The sequence below is a fragment of the Ochotona princeps genome, chromosome 16, assembly GCF_030435755.1.
Source record: "Ochotona princeps isolate mOchPri1 chromosome 16, mOchPri1.hap1, whole genome shotgun sequence".
Classification (NCBI taxonomy): domain Eukaryota; kingdom Metazoa; phylum Chordata; class Mammalia; order Lagomorpha; family Ochotonidae; genus Ochotona; species Ochotona princeps.
In genome coordinates, this window is record NC_080847.1 from 54659592 (window position 1) to 54674198 (window position 14607).

General features: G+C 60.2%; 2 protein-coding genes across 6 annotated transcripts; one reads left to right on the forward strand and one right to left on the reverse strand.

Moving 5' to 3' along the window:
- Positions 1-33: 33 nt before the first annotated feature.
- RUVBL2 (RuvB like AAA ATPase 2) lies at positions 34-13298 on the forward strand. Of its 3 annotated transcripts, none has more exons than XM_004597005.2 (16): positions 34-49; positions 337-372; positions 2828-2882; positions 4189-4244; positions 4456-4597; positions 5511-5640; positions 5934-6000; positions 8917-9023; positions 9119-9212; positions 9456-9579; positions 10134-10228; positions 10304-10422; positions 12096-12215; positions 12525-12654; positions 12900-13014; positions 13162-13298. In XM_004597005.2, the coding sequence occupies exons 2-16, from the start codon at positions 361-363 to the stop codon at positions 13185-13187; spliced, it is 1392 nt and encodes a 463-aa protein (XP_004597062.1). In that variant the 5' UTR covers positions 34-49; positions 337-360; the 3' UTR covers positions 13188-13298. The 3 variants fall into 3 exon arrangements, with proteins under 3 accessions (XP_004597062.1, XP_058530437.1, XP_058530438.1); XM_058674454.1 differs by lacking the exon at positions 34-49 and adding an exon at positions 82-98; XM_058674455.1 differs by lacking the exons at positions 34-49; positions 337-372 and adding an exon at positions 407-482.
- Positions 13299-13329: 31 nt separating this feature from the next.
- Positions 13330-14496, reverse strand: LHB (luteinizing hormone subunit beta). Of its 3 annotated transcripts, none has more exons than XM_004597004.2 (3): positions 14211-14496; positions 13800-13967; positions 13330-13631 (listed from the first exon to the last, which is right to left on the reverse strand). In XM_004597004.2, the coding sequence occupies exons 1-3, from the start codon at positions 14223-14225 to the stop codon at positions 13389-13391; spliced, it is 426 nt and encodes a 141-aa protein (XP_004597061.1). In that variant the 5' UTR covers positions 14226-14496; the 3' UTR covers positions 13330-13388. The 3 variants fall into 3 exon arrangements, with proteins under 3 accessions (XP_004597061.1, XP_058530449.1, XP_058530448.1); XM_058674466.1 differs by having other exon boundaries at positions 13800-14339; positions 14417-14491; XM_058674465.1 differs by having other exon boundaries at positions 13800-14496.
- Positions 14497-14607: the final 111 nt, after the last annotated feature.

Sequence of the window (14607 nt, forward strand, 5' to 3'; positions counted from 1 at the left end):
CAAAGCGATTGGCCAGCAGGTGTGTCAATCCGAAGCTGGAGGCAGCCAGGTGGGAAGGAGGAGGAGCGCGTGGGGGACGTGTGGTTGCTACACGCGCAGTGCGGGATTTTGCAATCGAGCTCGGCCAGGGTGGGGCCGGGTACCAAAGGGCGGAGTTAGGAAGCGGGGAACCGACACCCGATTTACTGCGAGACCCCCGGCGGGTGGGCGGGGCCCGCCACGCCCCCGAAAGACTGCTTTACATATTCCTAAGGGAACCATAGAGACCTTGGGAGGACCTGGCGGCCTAGAGGGGCCCGAGCGTTCCGCTCTGAGTATACGTTTCCGTTTCCGCAGGGACAGGAGCCGTTAGTGAGCATCATGGCAACCGTGGTGAGTCTGGGCGCGTGGGGGGCTTGAAGCGGCAACTCGCACTGTGGAGGAGACAGAGGGCCTGAGGGAGGACACTGGGCTCCTGAGGGACAGGGCGCTGGGTCCGGCGGGTCGCAGGGACCCGGTGTGAGCGAGGGGGTGACCCCAGAATGGCCTGGGGGACGTCCCCGAATCTCCTACCGCACCTGTGTGTTTGTCCCAGGGCTACAACTCCCAGAAGCCCCTGGGCGGCTCCACGCGCAGACCAAGTTGGTAGAATGTTGGGTTCCCAGCCCTGTGGTACCCTGTGGTTCGTGGGTGCCCCCCATGGCGCCCAAGGAGCAGGTCCCTGAGAGCAAGAAGCTGCAGCGGGCCGAGGCTTCTGACTGTTTTTCGGGGTGTGTGTGGGTGTGATGAACGAGGGGAGGGCTGAGCATCAGGTGCCTGGCCCTATGTACCCCGTCTTAGGGTGGTGGTTTGGGGGGTGATGCCCCAGGTTCGTGGGAGCAGTGGGAAAACACCTCGGCAAGGGAGGAGGCCTTGTGGCCATGTGAGGGGACCCAGAGAGAAGGACAGGGCGCTGGGGACCCAGGCCAGGGCTGGCTCAGCATGCTTCGCTGTCCTGTTAGAAAAAAGCTAGAAGCTCTGAAGTGTCAGAAAACCCACACCCAGGCGTTCTGGAGATGGACATGCCTCCATTCAGAGCACACACCTCGATAACTCGTGGTTGCACGGCCATGGGTCGCAGCAGTCAGTCTGAGAACATGGCCATGAGTGCCTGTGTCTTCTTACCTGTCCCCCTGCCCCAGGCCTCTCTTATCGCCAGCCTGAGGCAGTCGCGCTGCCTGCTCGAGAAATTTCCTGAATGTTGTGTTTTTAAAATTGCGTGTTGTAGCAGGTGTCAGAACTTCATCCCTTTCTTTAAAAGAAGAGAAAGATGATTTTTTTTTTTATTGGGCCTAGCGGCATGGCTCAATTGGCTGAATCTTCACCTTGCACACACCAGGATCCCGTATGGGTACTGTTTTGTGTCCCAGCTGCTCTGTTTCCCATCCAGCTCCCTGCTTGTGTCCTGGGAAAGCAGCAGAGGACGGCCCAAAGCCTTGGGACCCTGCACCTGTGTGAGAGAACTCCTGTCTCCTGGCTTCGGATTGGCTCAGCTCTAACTGTTGCAGCCACTTGAGCAGTGAACCAGCCTACGAAAGATCTTCCTGCCTCTCCTTCTCTCTGTGTACCTGACTTTCCAATAAAAATCAGTCTTAAAAATCTTTAAAAATCTTTTAAAAAATTGAGTGGCAGAGAAGAAGACAGAATAAGTGAGATCTTCCGATTGTTTGTTCACTCCCCAAATGGCTGCGACAACCAGAGCTGGGCCAGTCAAAAGCCAGGAACATGTTACTGGTCTCCCACGTGGGAGGAGAGTCCCAAGCACTTGGGCCGTCCTCTGTTGCTTTTCCAGGTGCATTATCAGGGAGCTGGATCAGAGGCCAGGCGGTCAGGGCGTGAGCCGTGGCTCCTAAACGGGATGCCAGCGTTGCAGGAGGCAGCTCTAACAGGCCTGGCCACGACGCTGGCCCCAGCACTTCATTCCTTTCTGTGGCTCGGGAGAGTTCATTTATCCGTCCATCAGCTGATGGGTATTTGGATTGGGCAGACTCAGCCGCCAAGGACTGGTCTGTGTGGCTCTCCGGGGGGTCTTGAATCGCCCCAGGCAATGGCTGCTTGTCCTGCACACCCCCCACGTGATGAGGGATCACAGCCCGACATTGTCTCTGGACCCCTGGAGTCTCAGGACCCTCAGGTCACTCACACTGGGCTCCTGTTGGGTGTACTCAGCCCCTCCTTACATCACTTAGACCACACGCTCGTCGTGGCCTACGGGGATGGCTGACGGCCAGCCGGGAACCAGGCCCTGCACGTGCATCAGCACCAGGACCCGGAACTGCGTCATCTCCCCTGAGTGTGCGGTGACGGGGGAGATTGGGTTCCTGGGCCCTCCCATACCAGCAGCGTGCCCACCAGTGGCCTTAGCCCATCCCAGCGAGGGGCAGCTGGAAGGGAGGCTAACAGTGAGGGGGCTGAGAAGAAGGGGCTGCGGCAGCGTGGAACCAGAGGGTTGCAGGAGACAGCAGGGCCAGCCCACATCCAGCTTGAAGTTTGCACCATGCTGGCATCTATGCTGCCCAGTCTCCTCACAAGCAGCTGGCACTGCATGTGTGTTTGACCTTGAGGACAGAGCTAGGGACATTCTCTCTCTCTCTCTCTCTGTCACACACACACACACACACACAAACACACACACACACGTCAGGGATGATGGCCATGGTGGGCAGGATGTCCATTTGGTATGTCAGGTGCCTGTGAGTGGAAGGCATAGGAGGACCTCATAGAGCCTGGGCAGGAAGAGACGGAGGAGGGGCTGGCGAAAGCCAGGCGCATGCGTGCTGCCTTCTGATGCATCTTCCTGCACCCCCAGACGGCCACGACCAAGGTTCCAGAGATCCGCGATGTGACCAGAATTGAGCGTATCGGTGAGCGAGTGCCCCCTCCTGCCCCTCACCCTGGTGGCCCTGGAGGGAAACCACAGCTGCTTGCACATGAGCCCTCTGGGAGAAGAGGGGATCCAGAAGGGGGTCAGGTGTCACGGCCACCCTGCTGGCACTCCTGGTGGCCTTAAAAACCTGAATGCAGCCCCACCTGCCAAGCTGGGGGACCTGATAGACACAACCCCGCAGGGGAGGGCTGAGACCCAGCTTTTGGCTGGAGAAACAGGCCCTGCAGCTGCCAGAGCCATCAGGCTGTGGGTTGAGGAGCAGTCACCGAGTGCGCAGGCACCAGTCGGGTGTATCCCTCAGAGATGGGACAGAGCTGGGGCTCCCAGCCTGGTGTCTCCTGTGAGCCTGTGGCCAGAGATGAGTTGCCCTGTGGGCAACGTACAGCCCCCTAGTCGGGGTGGTAGGCTGCTCTGTGGGCACTCATCCTGCTCTGCCCACCCATCGGGAGTGAGCACCTTGGGAGCTGAGCGTCCAGCGGGCCACCTGGCCCGGGTGCCTTCCCACAGCAGCAAATGCTCGTTTAAAGGCCCCATGGTCAGTCTTACCCTGTTGAAACTGCTCAACCAAGCTGCATCCCGCAGGCCATAGTAAGTGAGTGGGCAGGGCTGTGTTGCAGTAAAGCTTTATTTACAATGACAGGTGGCTGGGCCACCCTCCTTTAAGTAGACCTCTGGACTCATGCTTGATCCGTGACCTCAGGACCAGGCTGTTGACATTGACTGGCCCAGAAGTGCCCCTGGTTGGTGAACTACGGGTGGTGGTTTTGTGTTGTTTTGTCTGAGGATTTACTTACTTTTTGAGAGAGGGACATTTTCTACCCCTGCTTCACTGGCCCAAATGCCTGCGCCAGAGGCAAGCTAGGACCCGTCAGGTCTGCCCCTAGGGTGTCACTCAGGCCGTTGTTCACCCCTTCCCAAGCACATTAACCAAAACCAGATGGGGGAGCGCAGAGAGGCCAGGGCTCGTGCCAGGCAATGTGGTGTTATGCCCGTGTCCCAGGGTGTGTCTCAGCTGGTGGAGCTGCAGCACCTGAGCACCTGCCCTGGGCTTACCCCATGGCAGGAAGCTGGTACCCGTGTGTTCCCTGGGCTTACCCCATGGCAGGAAGCTGGTACCCATACATGTCACGCACAAAAAGCTCCTGTGGTCGTTAGTCCTGCAGTGGCTCATGGTGGGATCACTTGACTATTTGGGGCTCAGCGACCCCTGGTGGTGACCCCAGGAGCGGCCCAGCTCCTTGAGCAGATGCCAAGCTGGCCGGTGGCCTTGTCTCTGCCCATAGGTGCTCACTCCCACATCCGGGGACTCGGCCTGGATGATGCCCTGGAGCCGCGACAGGTAGGCTGGAAGGTGCGGGGGTGGGACTGTGGCACTGTTAAAACCCTGGAGCGCTCTGGCTCCATGTACACTGGAGTGACATGGGAAGTTTTGGTGCTGTCAGACTCCAGGGAAGGGAAGCTTGTTGGGCTTTGCCTGACGGTCTTAAATCCTAGGGGCTGCTTTGGTCCCCAGTGAGAGCTCCCTCACTTCTCTTGCTTCTGCTCCGCAGGCCTCCCAGGGCATGGTGGGGCAGCTGGCAGCCCGGCGGGCGGCGGGCGTGGTGCTGGAGATGATCCGGGAAGGCAAGATTGCCGGGCGGGCGGTGCTCATCGCCGGGCAGCCCGGCACAGGGAAAACGGCCATCGCCATGGGTAAGAGGCATCGTGGGGCGGACAGGTCCTCCTGTGCAAGTCCAGGCCTGGTATGACCCTCACGCAGCAGAGGGTCCAAGGTACCTGGCTGTGACACTGGGCCCTAAGAGCCCAGAGTTGGGCAGCTGCCAGGAGCCGTCTCCTTCACCTCGATGCCCCACATCAGCGTTACGTGCTGAGCCCCATCTGACCTCTCCAGTCCTGCTCCAGGCAGCTGGAGGGAGGGGGCCTCCGCCGGGGGTGTGGGCTCAGCCACTCTAGCAGCTCCCCAGGGGCCAGCCTGCCTGCTCCTCAGTCCCGTCAGGCAGCACTCTCCCTGGGCACACCCTCTGCTACCAGGCTAGCTCAGCCAATTTTTTTGTTTGTACTGTGGCTGCCTCTCAGGTGAGGGTTCCAGAACTGAGGAAGACTGGGAAGAGGGGCGCTGCAGAGACAGGCAGCCATCCGCTGCAAGCCACCATAATCTAGCCTTCTTTTTGAAAAATTTATTTTTATTGGAAAGGCAGGTTTACAGAGGGAAGGAGGAGGAGAGATAGAAAGATCTTTCATTTGCTGGTTTACTCCCCAAATGGCTGCAAGTAGCCGGAGCTGAGGCGATCCAAAGCCAGGAGCTTCCTCTGAGTCCCCAACATGGGTGCAGCTTCTCAAGGTTTTGGATTGTCCTTCTGCTTTCCCAGGCTACAGGCAGGGAGTTGGATGGGAAAGGAGCAGCTGGGACTCGAACCAGCTCCAGTACAGCCTTACCCACTGTGCTGCAGAGCCAGCCCCTACAGTACGTCTTAAAACAGAAACACAGATGATGTCAGTGCAAAGTAGTCCTCCCTGGGGAAGGAGAGGGCTGGTTCACCTTGAAGGAGGTGACAGGAACCTATTGCTGGCACCACCCCACTTAGCCCAACTCCCTGCTCCCCAGGCATGGCACAGGCACTGGGCCCTGACACCCCATTCACGGCCATTGCTGGCAGTGAGATCTTCTCACTGGAGATGAGCAAGACCGAAGCGCTGACTCAGGCCTTCCGGCGCTCCATTGGTGTGCGCATCAAGTGAGCAGGGGCTGGGGCTGTGGGCAGGGTGGGACATGGGCACATCAAGTGAGCAGGGGCTGGGGCTGTGGGCAGGGTGGGACATGGGCGCATCAAGTGAGCAGGGGCTGGGGCTGTGGGCAGGGTGGGACATGGGCACATCAAGTGAGCAGGGGCTGGGGCTGTGGGCAGGGTGGGACATGTGCGCATCAAGTAATCAGGGGGCCAGGACTGGGGCTGGGGGCGCCCACCCCCTGCGCTGGCAGCTGACTTGCCCTGGGCCTCTCGGGAGCTGAGATGTGCTGTCTGCCCAGGGAGGAGACGGAGATCATTGAAGGCGAGGTGGTGGAGATCCAGATTGACCGGCCGGCGACTGGGACAGTGAGTTGTGGGACTGACCCTGTCTGGGGTGGCCCCCCTGAAGCCTAGTATGGGGCAGAGGAGGCTGCTGGGGGGATGCTGAGGCCCAGCATGGGGCAGAGGCTATCACAATGGTCCTGAGGCCCAGGGCTGGTCCCTGAGCCCAGTATTGGGTAAAGGCTGCTGTGGTGGTACTGAGGCCCGGGGTGGCCCCCCAAGTCCAGCGTAGGGCAGAGGCTGTCACAGTGGGGCTGAGGCCCTGGGTGGCTGGGAGCAGGCTGTGCTGGCAGCAGGAGGCATGGGTGAAGTGGCAGGGCGGCAGGCGGCAGCGGGTTAGAGAGAGAAGGCCTAGAAAGCTCAGTACCAGGAGGCGGCTCCCCACTGAGTTACACAATGGGATCTGAAATCTGTTTGGTGTAAAACAGGTTGAAAGAAACACGTGAAATAAGCATGTGGTGTGGTAAATGCAAGGCTGCCTTTGCCGCTGCTTTCCTGTTTCCACCTTGGCCGCTCCTCCCCGGGAGGCTTGTTGCCCAGCTCTGCCTCCTACACTGGGCAGGCCTGTCCAGTTTCCATGTTTCCCGCCTTGCCATGTGGCTGGAGAAGTTTCCCTTTCTGTGCTGTAGTTTATAAATCAGTGATTGTTGCTGTTGTTTTGGTTTGTAGCCTTGTACTCACAATGCTCTGCAGCTGTCATCTTAGTCTGGTTCTAGAACATTCCCCCAAAGGAAACCCTGCCCCCATCATGTGGCTGCTGCCCATCGTGCCCTCCACTGCCAGCTCCCTGCCAGCCACTACTCTGCCTTTTGGGGCAGGGGAAGGGGTGCTGGTCATTTCACACCAGCGGGGTCCCAGGGCATGCAGCCCTCCCGCCCCCCACATCCGGCTACTGCTGCTGTGCACGGAGGCTCTGAGGTTCTGCTGGTGCTCTCAGCACACCAGGGAACCGCTGCTCTCCTGTTTCTCTGTGAATCCCACTGTGCCCCCCGTTTCCTCCTCTTTGAGGGAGACAGGCTGAAGATGCGTGACTGTGTGCGCTTGCGGTGCAGCCGTTGTAAACAGCCGTGTAAATTAGTTCCATCTCTTGGCAGTCAGTTCTGCATGAATATTCAAATGTGAGGAGAGCTTTGCCCAGTCTTTCCCACACGACATCTGGGTGCGTCCGCCCTGGAACGTGCAGGCCAGTGCTCCCCACAAACCTCTCCGCACAGGCCCGTGTGGTCTGCCCCTGCTGCTCCTGGTGTAATGAAACATTTACTGAGCTTCCTTCCTGGGGTGGGTGCTGAGCTGGGCTTTATTTATTTATTTTTAAATTTGGGCATAAAATAGGAGGGTTGGTCAGTCCTTTTAAAGATTTGTTTCCCTTTTTTTTTCTTTATTTTTTAACAATCTTTACATAGTTAATTAGAGCACAAAGGTTCAAGGGCTATAGGAAAGGGGGTAAGACTATTATTTCCAATTTTTTTCCCTGTATCTGGGGTAAAGGAGGAGGTAAAGGGAGAATCCCCACCCAGTCTCCCACCCATCCCGGGACCCTAATGTGGGGCATGCTCCGAGGGTCTTGCTCAAGTGCTTTTGATAGTTCAGCAGTTCTGAATCACTGCCAGTCTTGCCACTCCAAGCACGATGAGGTCACTGAGGAATCCTCTGATTGACACAGTCCATCGCAGAGTCTTCGTTTGCCCAGTTTTTCACTGCCAACATTTGGCTAGGGTAGTTGATTGGTTTGTTCTGTCCTCTGTCTTTTCTTGGTTAGGGTTCTGAGTCCGGCAGTTCGATTGGGGAGATCTCCAAACAAACTTTGTCTGAGGTGTTCCCAGACCAGATTCTTGTGTGTACTAGCAAGTATAGGGCCCGGCACAGTCCATCGCCCCCATCAGCTGGTGCTTGCAATTGCTGGGTTGGTTCTGTTTCCAGCCCTGTCTTCCATCGGAACCAGTGAGTGTTGCAGTCCAGCCTGATTCTGCCCAGTACACACTCGGCCCTCACATAAACCAGTGTGAGCTGCAGTCTAGTCAGAGCGACCCACAATAACCCCCACCAGGCCTGCCCCCTGCCCCGGTTCCTGTGCTTGCCAGTATGTGCAGCAGACTAGTCCAGTCTGTCCCACATCCCATTCAGCTCTCACACACATCAATGGGCATTGAAGACGGACCCGACCTGGCACCCACCAGCAGCCAATAGGCTGCTGAAAGTTTTAACCCCCAGACCCCAAAGTCGCCCCCTCCCCAATCCCATCCACCACTCAGTGTTGGTGGAGGGTGGGGCCGGGCCCGCCCTGTTCTCCAGACTTCCTCTCTCAGTGTACTCGCCATGAAGGGAGCAGCCTCTGGAGCTCGGGCAGGCCCGGGGACAGCTCACCATGTATACGCGGTGGCTGGAATCGGGGCTCTGAGCATGAAGACGGACCCGGCCTGGCACCCACCCGAAGATTTAACTCTTTATTGAAAGAGTTACAGAAAAGGAGGGAGATCAGGAGAGATCCTTCACCTGCTCCCACGCGGGTGCAGGGTCCCAAGGCTTTGGGCCGTCCTTGGCTGCTCTCCCAGGTCACAAGCAGGACGCTGCATGGGAAATGCAGCAGCTGGGACATGAACTGGTGCCCAGTGGGATCCAGTGTGTGCAAGGCAAGGACTTTAGCCACTAGGCCTGTGCACTGGGCGTGTCCCCTGTTTTTTGTTTTGCTGTTATTTTGAATGGACTCTGGTGTTTCTGTGGCCGGCAGGTGGAAAGCTGCCCTGACAGGTGTTGCCTGTATGTGCACGCTCAGGGTCCTGGTGGTGGTGTGGCGATGAGCAGACCCCCCACTCTCCCCGCCACCAGGCCCCTCAGTGGCTGTGTCAGCAGAGGCCAGGGCAAGGCTGGAAATTATTCCGGGTGCCTCAGAGCAGCACCGAGGCTCTCTGAGCCAGCTCCTCAGCTTGTCACTCCTCACAGGGCTCCAAGGTGGGCAAGCTGACCCTCAAGACCACAGAGATGGAGACCATCTACGACCTGGGCACCAAGATGATTGAGTCCCTGACCAAGGACAAGGTGCAGGCCGGGTGAGCAGTTGGGCTGTGCTGGGAGGCCGGGGAGGCGGACCACACAGACCCCCTCCTGCCTAAGAGCGACCCCCTTGCCCCTTCCTGTCCCCCAGGGATGTGATCACCATCGACAAGGCCACAGGCAAGATCTCCAAGCTGGGCCGTTCCTTCACCCGTGCTCGGGACTACGACGCCATGGGCTCCCAGGTGCGCCAGGACTCTGGGGGTGCCTCTGATTCCGGGCGTTGGATGTGGCCGTCTCCCTGGTCACCACATGACCACAGCATCTGGGTCCACTGTCCCTGAGACAAGAGGGACAAGCCACTGCACCCCACATGCTCTTGAATGCCCCTCACCTTGGTCCTGGGGTTTCCAAGTGACCCCTCTCTGGCCAGACGAACCCTTGGCATCCTCCCTTCATGCCCCGCTTCCCTGCTGTCTGGCTCCTAGACCAAGTTCGTGCAGTGTCCAGATGGGGAGCTGCAGAAGCGCAAGGAGGTGGTGCACACTGTGTCCCTGCACGAGATCGACGTCATCAACTCCCGCACCCAGGGCTTCCTGGCTCTCTTCTCAGGTGGGGACCCCGCCAGGCGGCTGCCGACCACTGCCCTGGCCTGCCGCCTGCTCCCTGGCCTGCCACGGCCATCACCTGCCTCCCGCCCGCTCCCTGGCCTGCCGCGGCCATCACCTGCCTCCCGCCCGCTCCCTGGCCTGCCGCGGCCCCATCACCTGCCTCCCGCCCGCTCCCTGGCCTGCCGCGGCCCCATCACCTGCCTCCCGCCCGCTCCCTGGCCTGCCGCGGCCCCATCACCTGCCTCCCGCCCGCTCCCTGGCCTGCCGCGGCCCCATCACCTGCCTCCCACCCGCTCCCTGGCCTGCCGCGGCCCCATCACCTGCCTCCCACCCGCTCCCTGGCCTGCCGCAGCTGTCACCTATCTCCTGTCCTCCCCATAGTGTGGGGGTGTGGTCCTGCTCCCTTCCCCTTCTCTCTGGGCACACTGGCAGTGTCCCAACCTCCCTCTGCCCCCACCTTGCACCCTGCTTCCTGTGGCACTGCTGTCCACCCTCTGCCCACCCACCTTGTCTTGGACATGTCTCTGCCTGATGCCACCTCGGCTTGTGCTGCAGGTGACACGGGGGAGATCAAGTCAGAGGTCCGCGAGCAGATCAATGCCAAAGTGGCCGAGTGGCGCGAGGAGGGCAAAGCGGAGATCATCCCTGGGGTGAGCGCAGGGCGGGTGGCAGCAGGGCAGGGGTACCTGGTGGCGGCTGGCAGTGACATGAGCCCCTGGCCCTAGGTGCTGTTCATCGATGAGGTCCACATGCTGGACATTGAGAGCTTCTCCTTCCTCAACCGGGCCCTGGAGAGCGACATGGCGCCTGTCCTCATCATGGCCACCAACCGCGGGATCACCCGGTAGGCTGGTGGTGTGGGAGCCCCAGGGTCACTAGGGTCACCGTGCGAGGTGGGCTGCTAGCCCTGGGGCGCGGGCACTGCACCCCGTCCACATGCCGAAGCTGCAGCTGCTTTAGCCACTCATTCCTGAGGGCTCGGCCTGTGCAACTTCCGAGCGGTGACGTGAGTCACCACATCCCGGAAACCGGTGGCCCTCATGCACACTGCAGCCCCTAGCGAGAGCGTACGCGGAGGAGGGCGGGGCAAGGAGCCCCCACTGGCCTGGGCCTGGGTGATGGCACCAGGCCCGCCACCACATCCCGGCGCCTGACTGCAGCCCAAGCTTCCCTGTGTCGCCACACGGTCCTCAGCAGACGGAAGAGCCAGGCCTGACCACGTGGGGCAGTGGGCAGTTGTGCCCGCCTCTTCGTTCAGCCTGTTCCTGGGGTCCTCCCAGGCAGCTCAGCAAGGAGCTGGCCATCGTCCCAGCCCCATGTCCGCTGGTGCCTCCATTGAGGTAGCTAGGCTACAATTTGACCTCCAATTGGCTGTGATTTGAATTAGAGCCCTAGTTCCAGCCGCAGCAGCTGTAGATCGTGGTACTGGAACCTGGGGGGCCCCTGCAAGGAGCAGTCCACACTGTTGGTGCTGGTCCATGCTTGGGAGTCAGCCGGCCTGCTGAAATGGGGGTGCAAATCCCAGGTGCACACTCAGAGTAGCCCAGTTCCCCATCATTAGCACCCACCTGCCCAGCCGAGGTTGGGGGTGTGTGTGTGTGTGTGTGATATTTCAAAATCTGAGGTGGACCCAGGCTCTTTATCGCTGAATACTATCCATGTTCTTTTTTTTTTTTTTTTTTTTTTAAAGATTTATTCATTTTTATTACAGCCAGATATATACAGAGGAGGAGAGACAGAGAGGAAGATCTTCCGTCCGATGATTCACTCCCCAAGTGAACCGCAACGGGCCGATGCGCGCCGATCCGAAGCCGGGAACCCGGAACCTCTTCCGGGTCTCCCACGTGGGTGCAGTGTCCCAATGCATTGGGCCGTCCTCGACTGCTTTCCCAGGCCACAAGCAGGGAGCTGGATGGGAAATGGAGCTGCTGGGACTAGAACCGGCGCCCATATGGGATCCCGGGGCTTTCAAGGCGAGGACCTTAGCCGCTAGGCCACGCCGCCGGGCCCTATCCATGTTCTTAAACTCACAGTGACGGTGACACCCCAGAGAGACAGAGCCGCTGGCTGTGTGACTGGCACAGTGCACACACTCACATACACACACCAAGGTTTCCTGTGGATCCGCTGACATAGCCTCATGGTTGGACATGGGCAGGAGCCTGATCCTGCATTCTCCGTGGAGGAATTCCCCCAGGGCCGAGGCCTTGCTGTTTGAGTGTCTGCAGTGATGTCACAGAGCACAGTGGTGGCACTGGGCTGTGGCAGCCGGGAGCGAGCCTGGCCCAGGTCCATCCCACAGGGGAGCTTTGAGTGGAGCGGGGACGTGGGACCTTGGCGCCATAATCCTGGCTGCAGACAGCGGCTCTGCAGGAGGCCACGGGGGCGGCGTTGACGCAGGTGGGGCTGAAGGTCAAGTGCTGCCTGGCCCAGGGAGTGGGTTGTGATAGACGGGGTGGGTAGGGGTGTGAGGGTCCGAGGGGACTGAGTGAGAGCCCGCCTGTCCCTGCACCCCAGGATCCGTGGCACCAGCTACCAGAGCCCCCACGGCATTCCCATCGACCTGCTGGACCGGCTGCTCATCGTCTCCACGTCTCCCTACAGCGAGAAGGACACCAAGCAGATCCTCCGCATCCGGTGCGGGCTTGGCGCTACCGGCTTCCCCGTTCAACCATGCCTGGTGGCAACACCCTGGCCGGGGGCACCCCATATCTCTGTGCTTGTCAGGAGAGGGGCTGGGAGGAGCCTCCAGGCAGTGGGAGAGAGGGAGGTGAAGTGGTGGTGCCGAAGTTGGACATGGGTTTGGCCTGTACCGCTAGGAGTCCAAGACACACACCCTCATCCCCCACTGCCCAGGGCCTGGGCCTACTCACCCTCACCCTGTAGCCTACTGTCTGCCCCAAATACCTGGGCCCTGGCTGAGCCCGCTCACCCCTGCCCTGCCAGGTGTGAGGAGGAAGATGTGGAGATGAGTGAAGACGCCTACACAGTGCTGACCCGCATTGGCCTGGAGACCTCGCTGCGCTACGCCATCCAGCTCATCACGGCCGCCAGCCTGGTGTGCCGGAAACGCAAGGTTAGCGTCACGGCTGGCAGCCATCGGTCCTGGTAGTGGCCAGCCACACATACAGCTGAGCTGAGCCTCTGTCCCAGATGGAGAAACTGAGTAGCTGGGAAGTTGAGCCTAGCCAGGAGAGGGCCAGAGGAGGATTGGAATGCCGCAGGAGCTCTGGCCCCTGTCTGCCTTTTGCTGCCTCTGTGTGTAGGGGTGTGTCTGGGCCTCTGTGGGCCGCTGAGGACTCGCCCTTCCCTCCCCCGCAGGGCACGGAGGTGCAGGTGGACGACATCAAGCGGGTGTACTCGCTCTTCCTGGATGAGTCCCGCTCCACGCAGTACATGAAGGAGTACCAGGACGCGTTCCTCTTCAACGAACTCAGTGAGTGTCCCCCATTGCCCTCAGCCATCCACTGGCTGCAAGGCCATTATTGCCTGTGTGGGGACAGTGTGGGAGGCCTGGCCTGGGCAAGCTCAGCCCTGCCCTCCAGGCCCCATGCTGACTGCACGGCCTGCTTTCTCCCCACAGAAGGCGAAACCATGGACACCTCCTGAGCCAATGTCACCCCCTCCTTCCTACCCCCCACCCCAGCCCGTTTTCTACCAGAGTTAATGCACTGTGACTTTGTATAAAATGATTTTGAAACTGGACCCTGTGTATACATACAGCCACTGAACCCACAGACACACCTCACAGTGCAAACGGAGAAGCCTTTATTGGGGGAGGGGTGGAACCAGGAGGCAGGAATAGAGTCCTCAGAGGAAGAAGAGGCCTGGGAGATGGGGGAGCTCACAGGTCAGGGGGTGCGCCCGTGGACCCCCGCAGTCGGAGCTGCTGAGGCGGCAGGGCCCGCAGTGACAGCTGAGGGCCACGGGGAAGGACACCATGGGGTCCACGCCAGGTGGACAGCCGGGGAGGCGGATGGAGGCAAAGTGCAGCTCACGGTAGGTGCACACAGGCTGGGGCACGGGTGGCAGGGCAGCAGGCAGCACCCGCACCTGCAGGCCGGGAGCCAGGGAGGGCAGCGAGTGAGGAGCAGGTGTCTACCTGGGGCTGGGCCTCATCAGACCTGTCCCACTGCCCCTCTTGTCCCTTCCTGCCCACATACCCCCACTGACGGCAATCCCCCCGACCACCCTCCTCTGGGCCCGACCCTGGCAGCTCACCATGCTGGGACAGTAGCCAGCACAGATGCTGGTGGTGACGGTGATGCAGACTGGACAAGCCTCCTTCTCCGCAGCCAGGGTGGCGTTGACGGGCCGGCACAGTGGGCGGAGTGGGCCCCTGGATGCCCACACCCCGCCCATGCCCAGCAGTAGCCACAGCAGCAGCCCCTGGGGCAAGGCCAGCCTGAGACCCTCACCCTGAGTGCTTACCCTCTGCTCCATGGACTGCTGGGGGTGCAAGGGTCCTGTCTTGACACCTCCCATCCAGGATGGGATGACCCACCGTTCATCCACCTGCCCAAGGGGGCCGAGTGATCCCCACCCACTCTAGAATGGTCTATTCCAGGTTCCACTGAATGCCACTTGGTGCATGGATGGGGTTGAAGGTACCCAGGGGCCCTACAGTCTTACCTGGAGCAGCTCCATCCTCCGTGCTGCCTGCCCCTACCTCATCCACCTGCCTTTATACCCATGGGCCATGGGGGCGGCAAGGCCACCTGCTGAGGGCAGCTTGCTGGGGTAACCTGGACACAAATCCCTCTGGAGGCGAGAGGCGGACAAGGTCATGGAGGTGGAGGAGCTGGCTGGTGAGCCAGAAGAGCATCCTACCCCCTCACTTTTAGCTGCTGAAGGCTTAGGAGGCAGGTGAGGGAAGTCCCGCCTCCGCCCTGGCTTTCTTCAGGTGACCTCTCACAGGGGCTGGACCTTTGTACCTGAGGCTGGCGGCAGAGCCCAGCCTGCCGGTTGCTTCCACCCAAGAAGCCTCCCAGTCCTTGCACTGGGGATGCTCGCCTGTGATCCCCAGTGG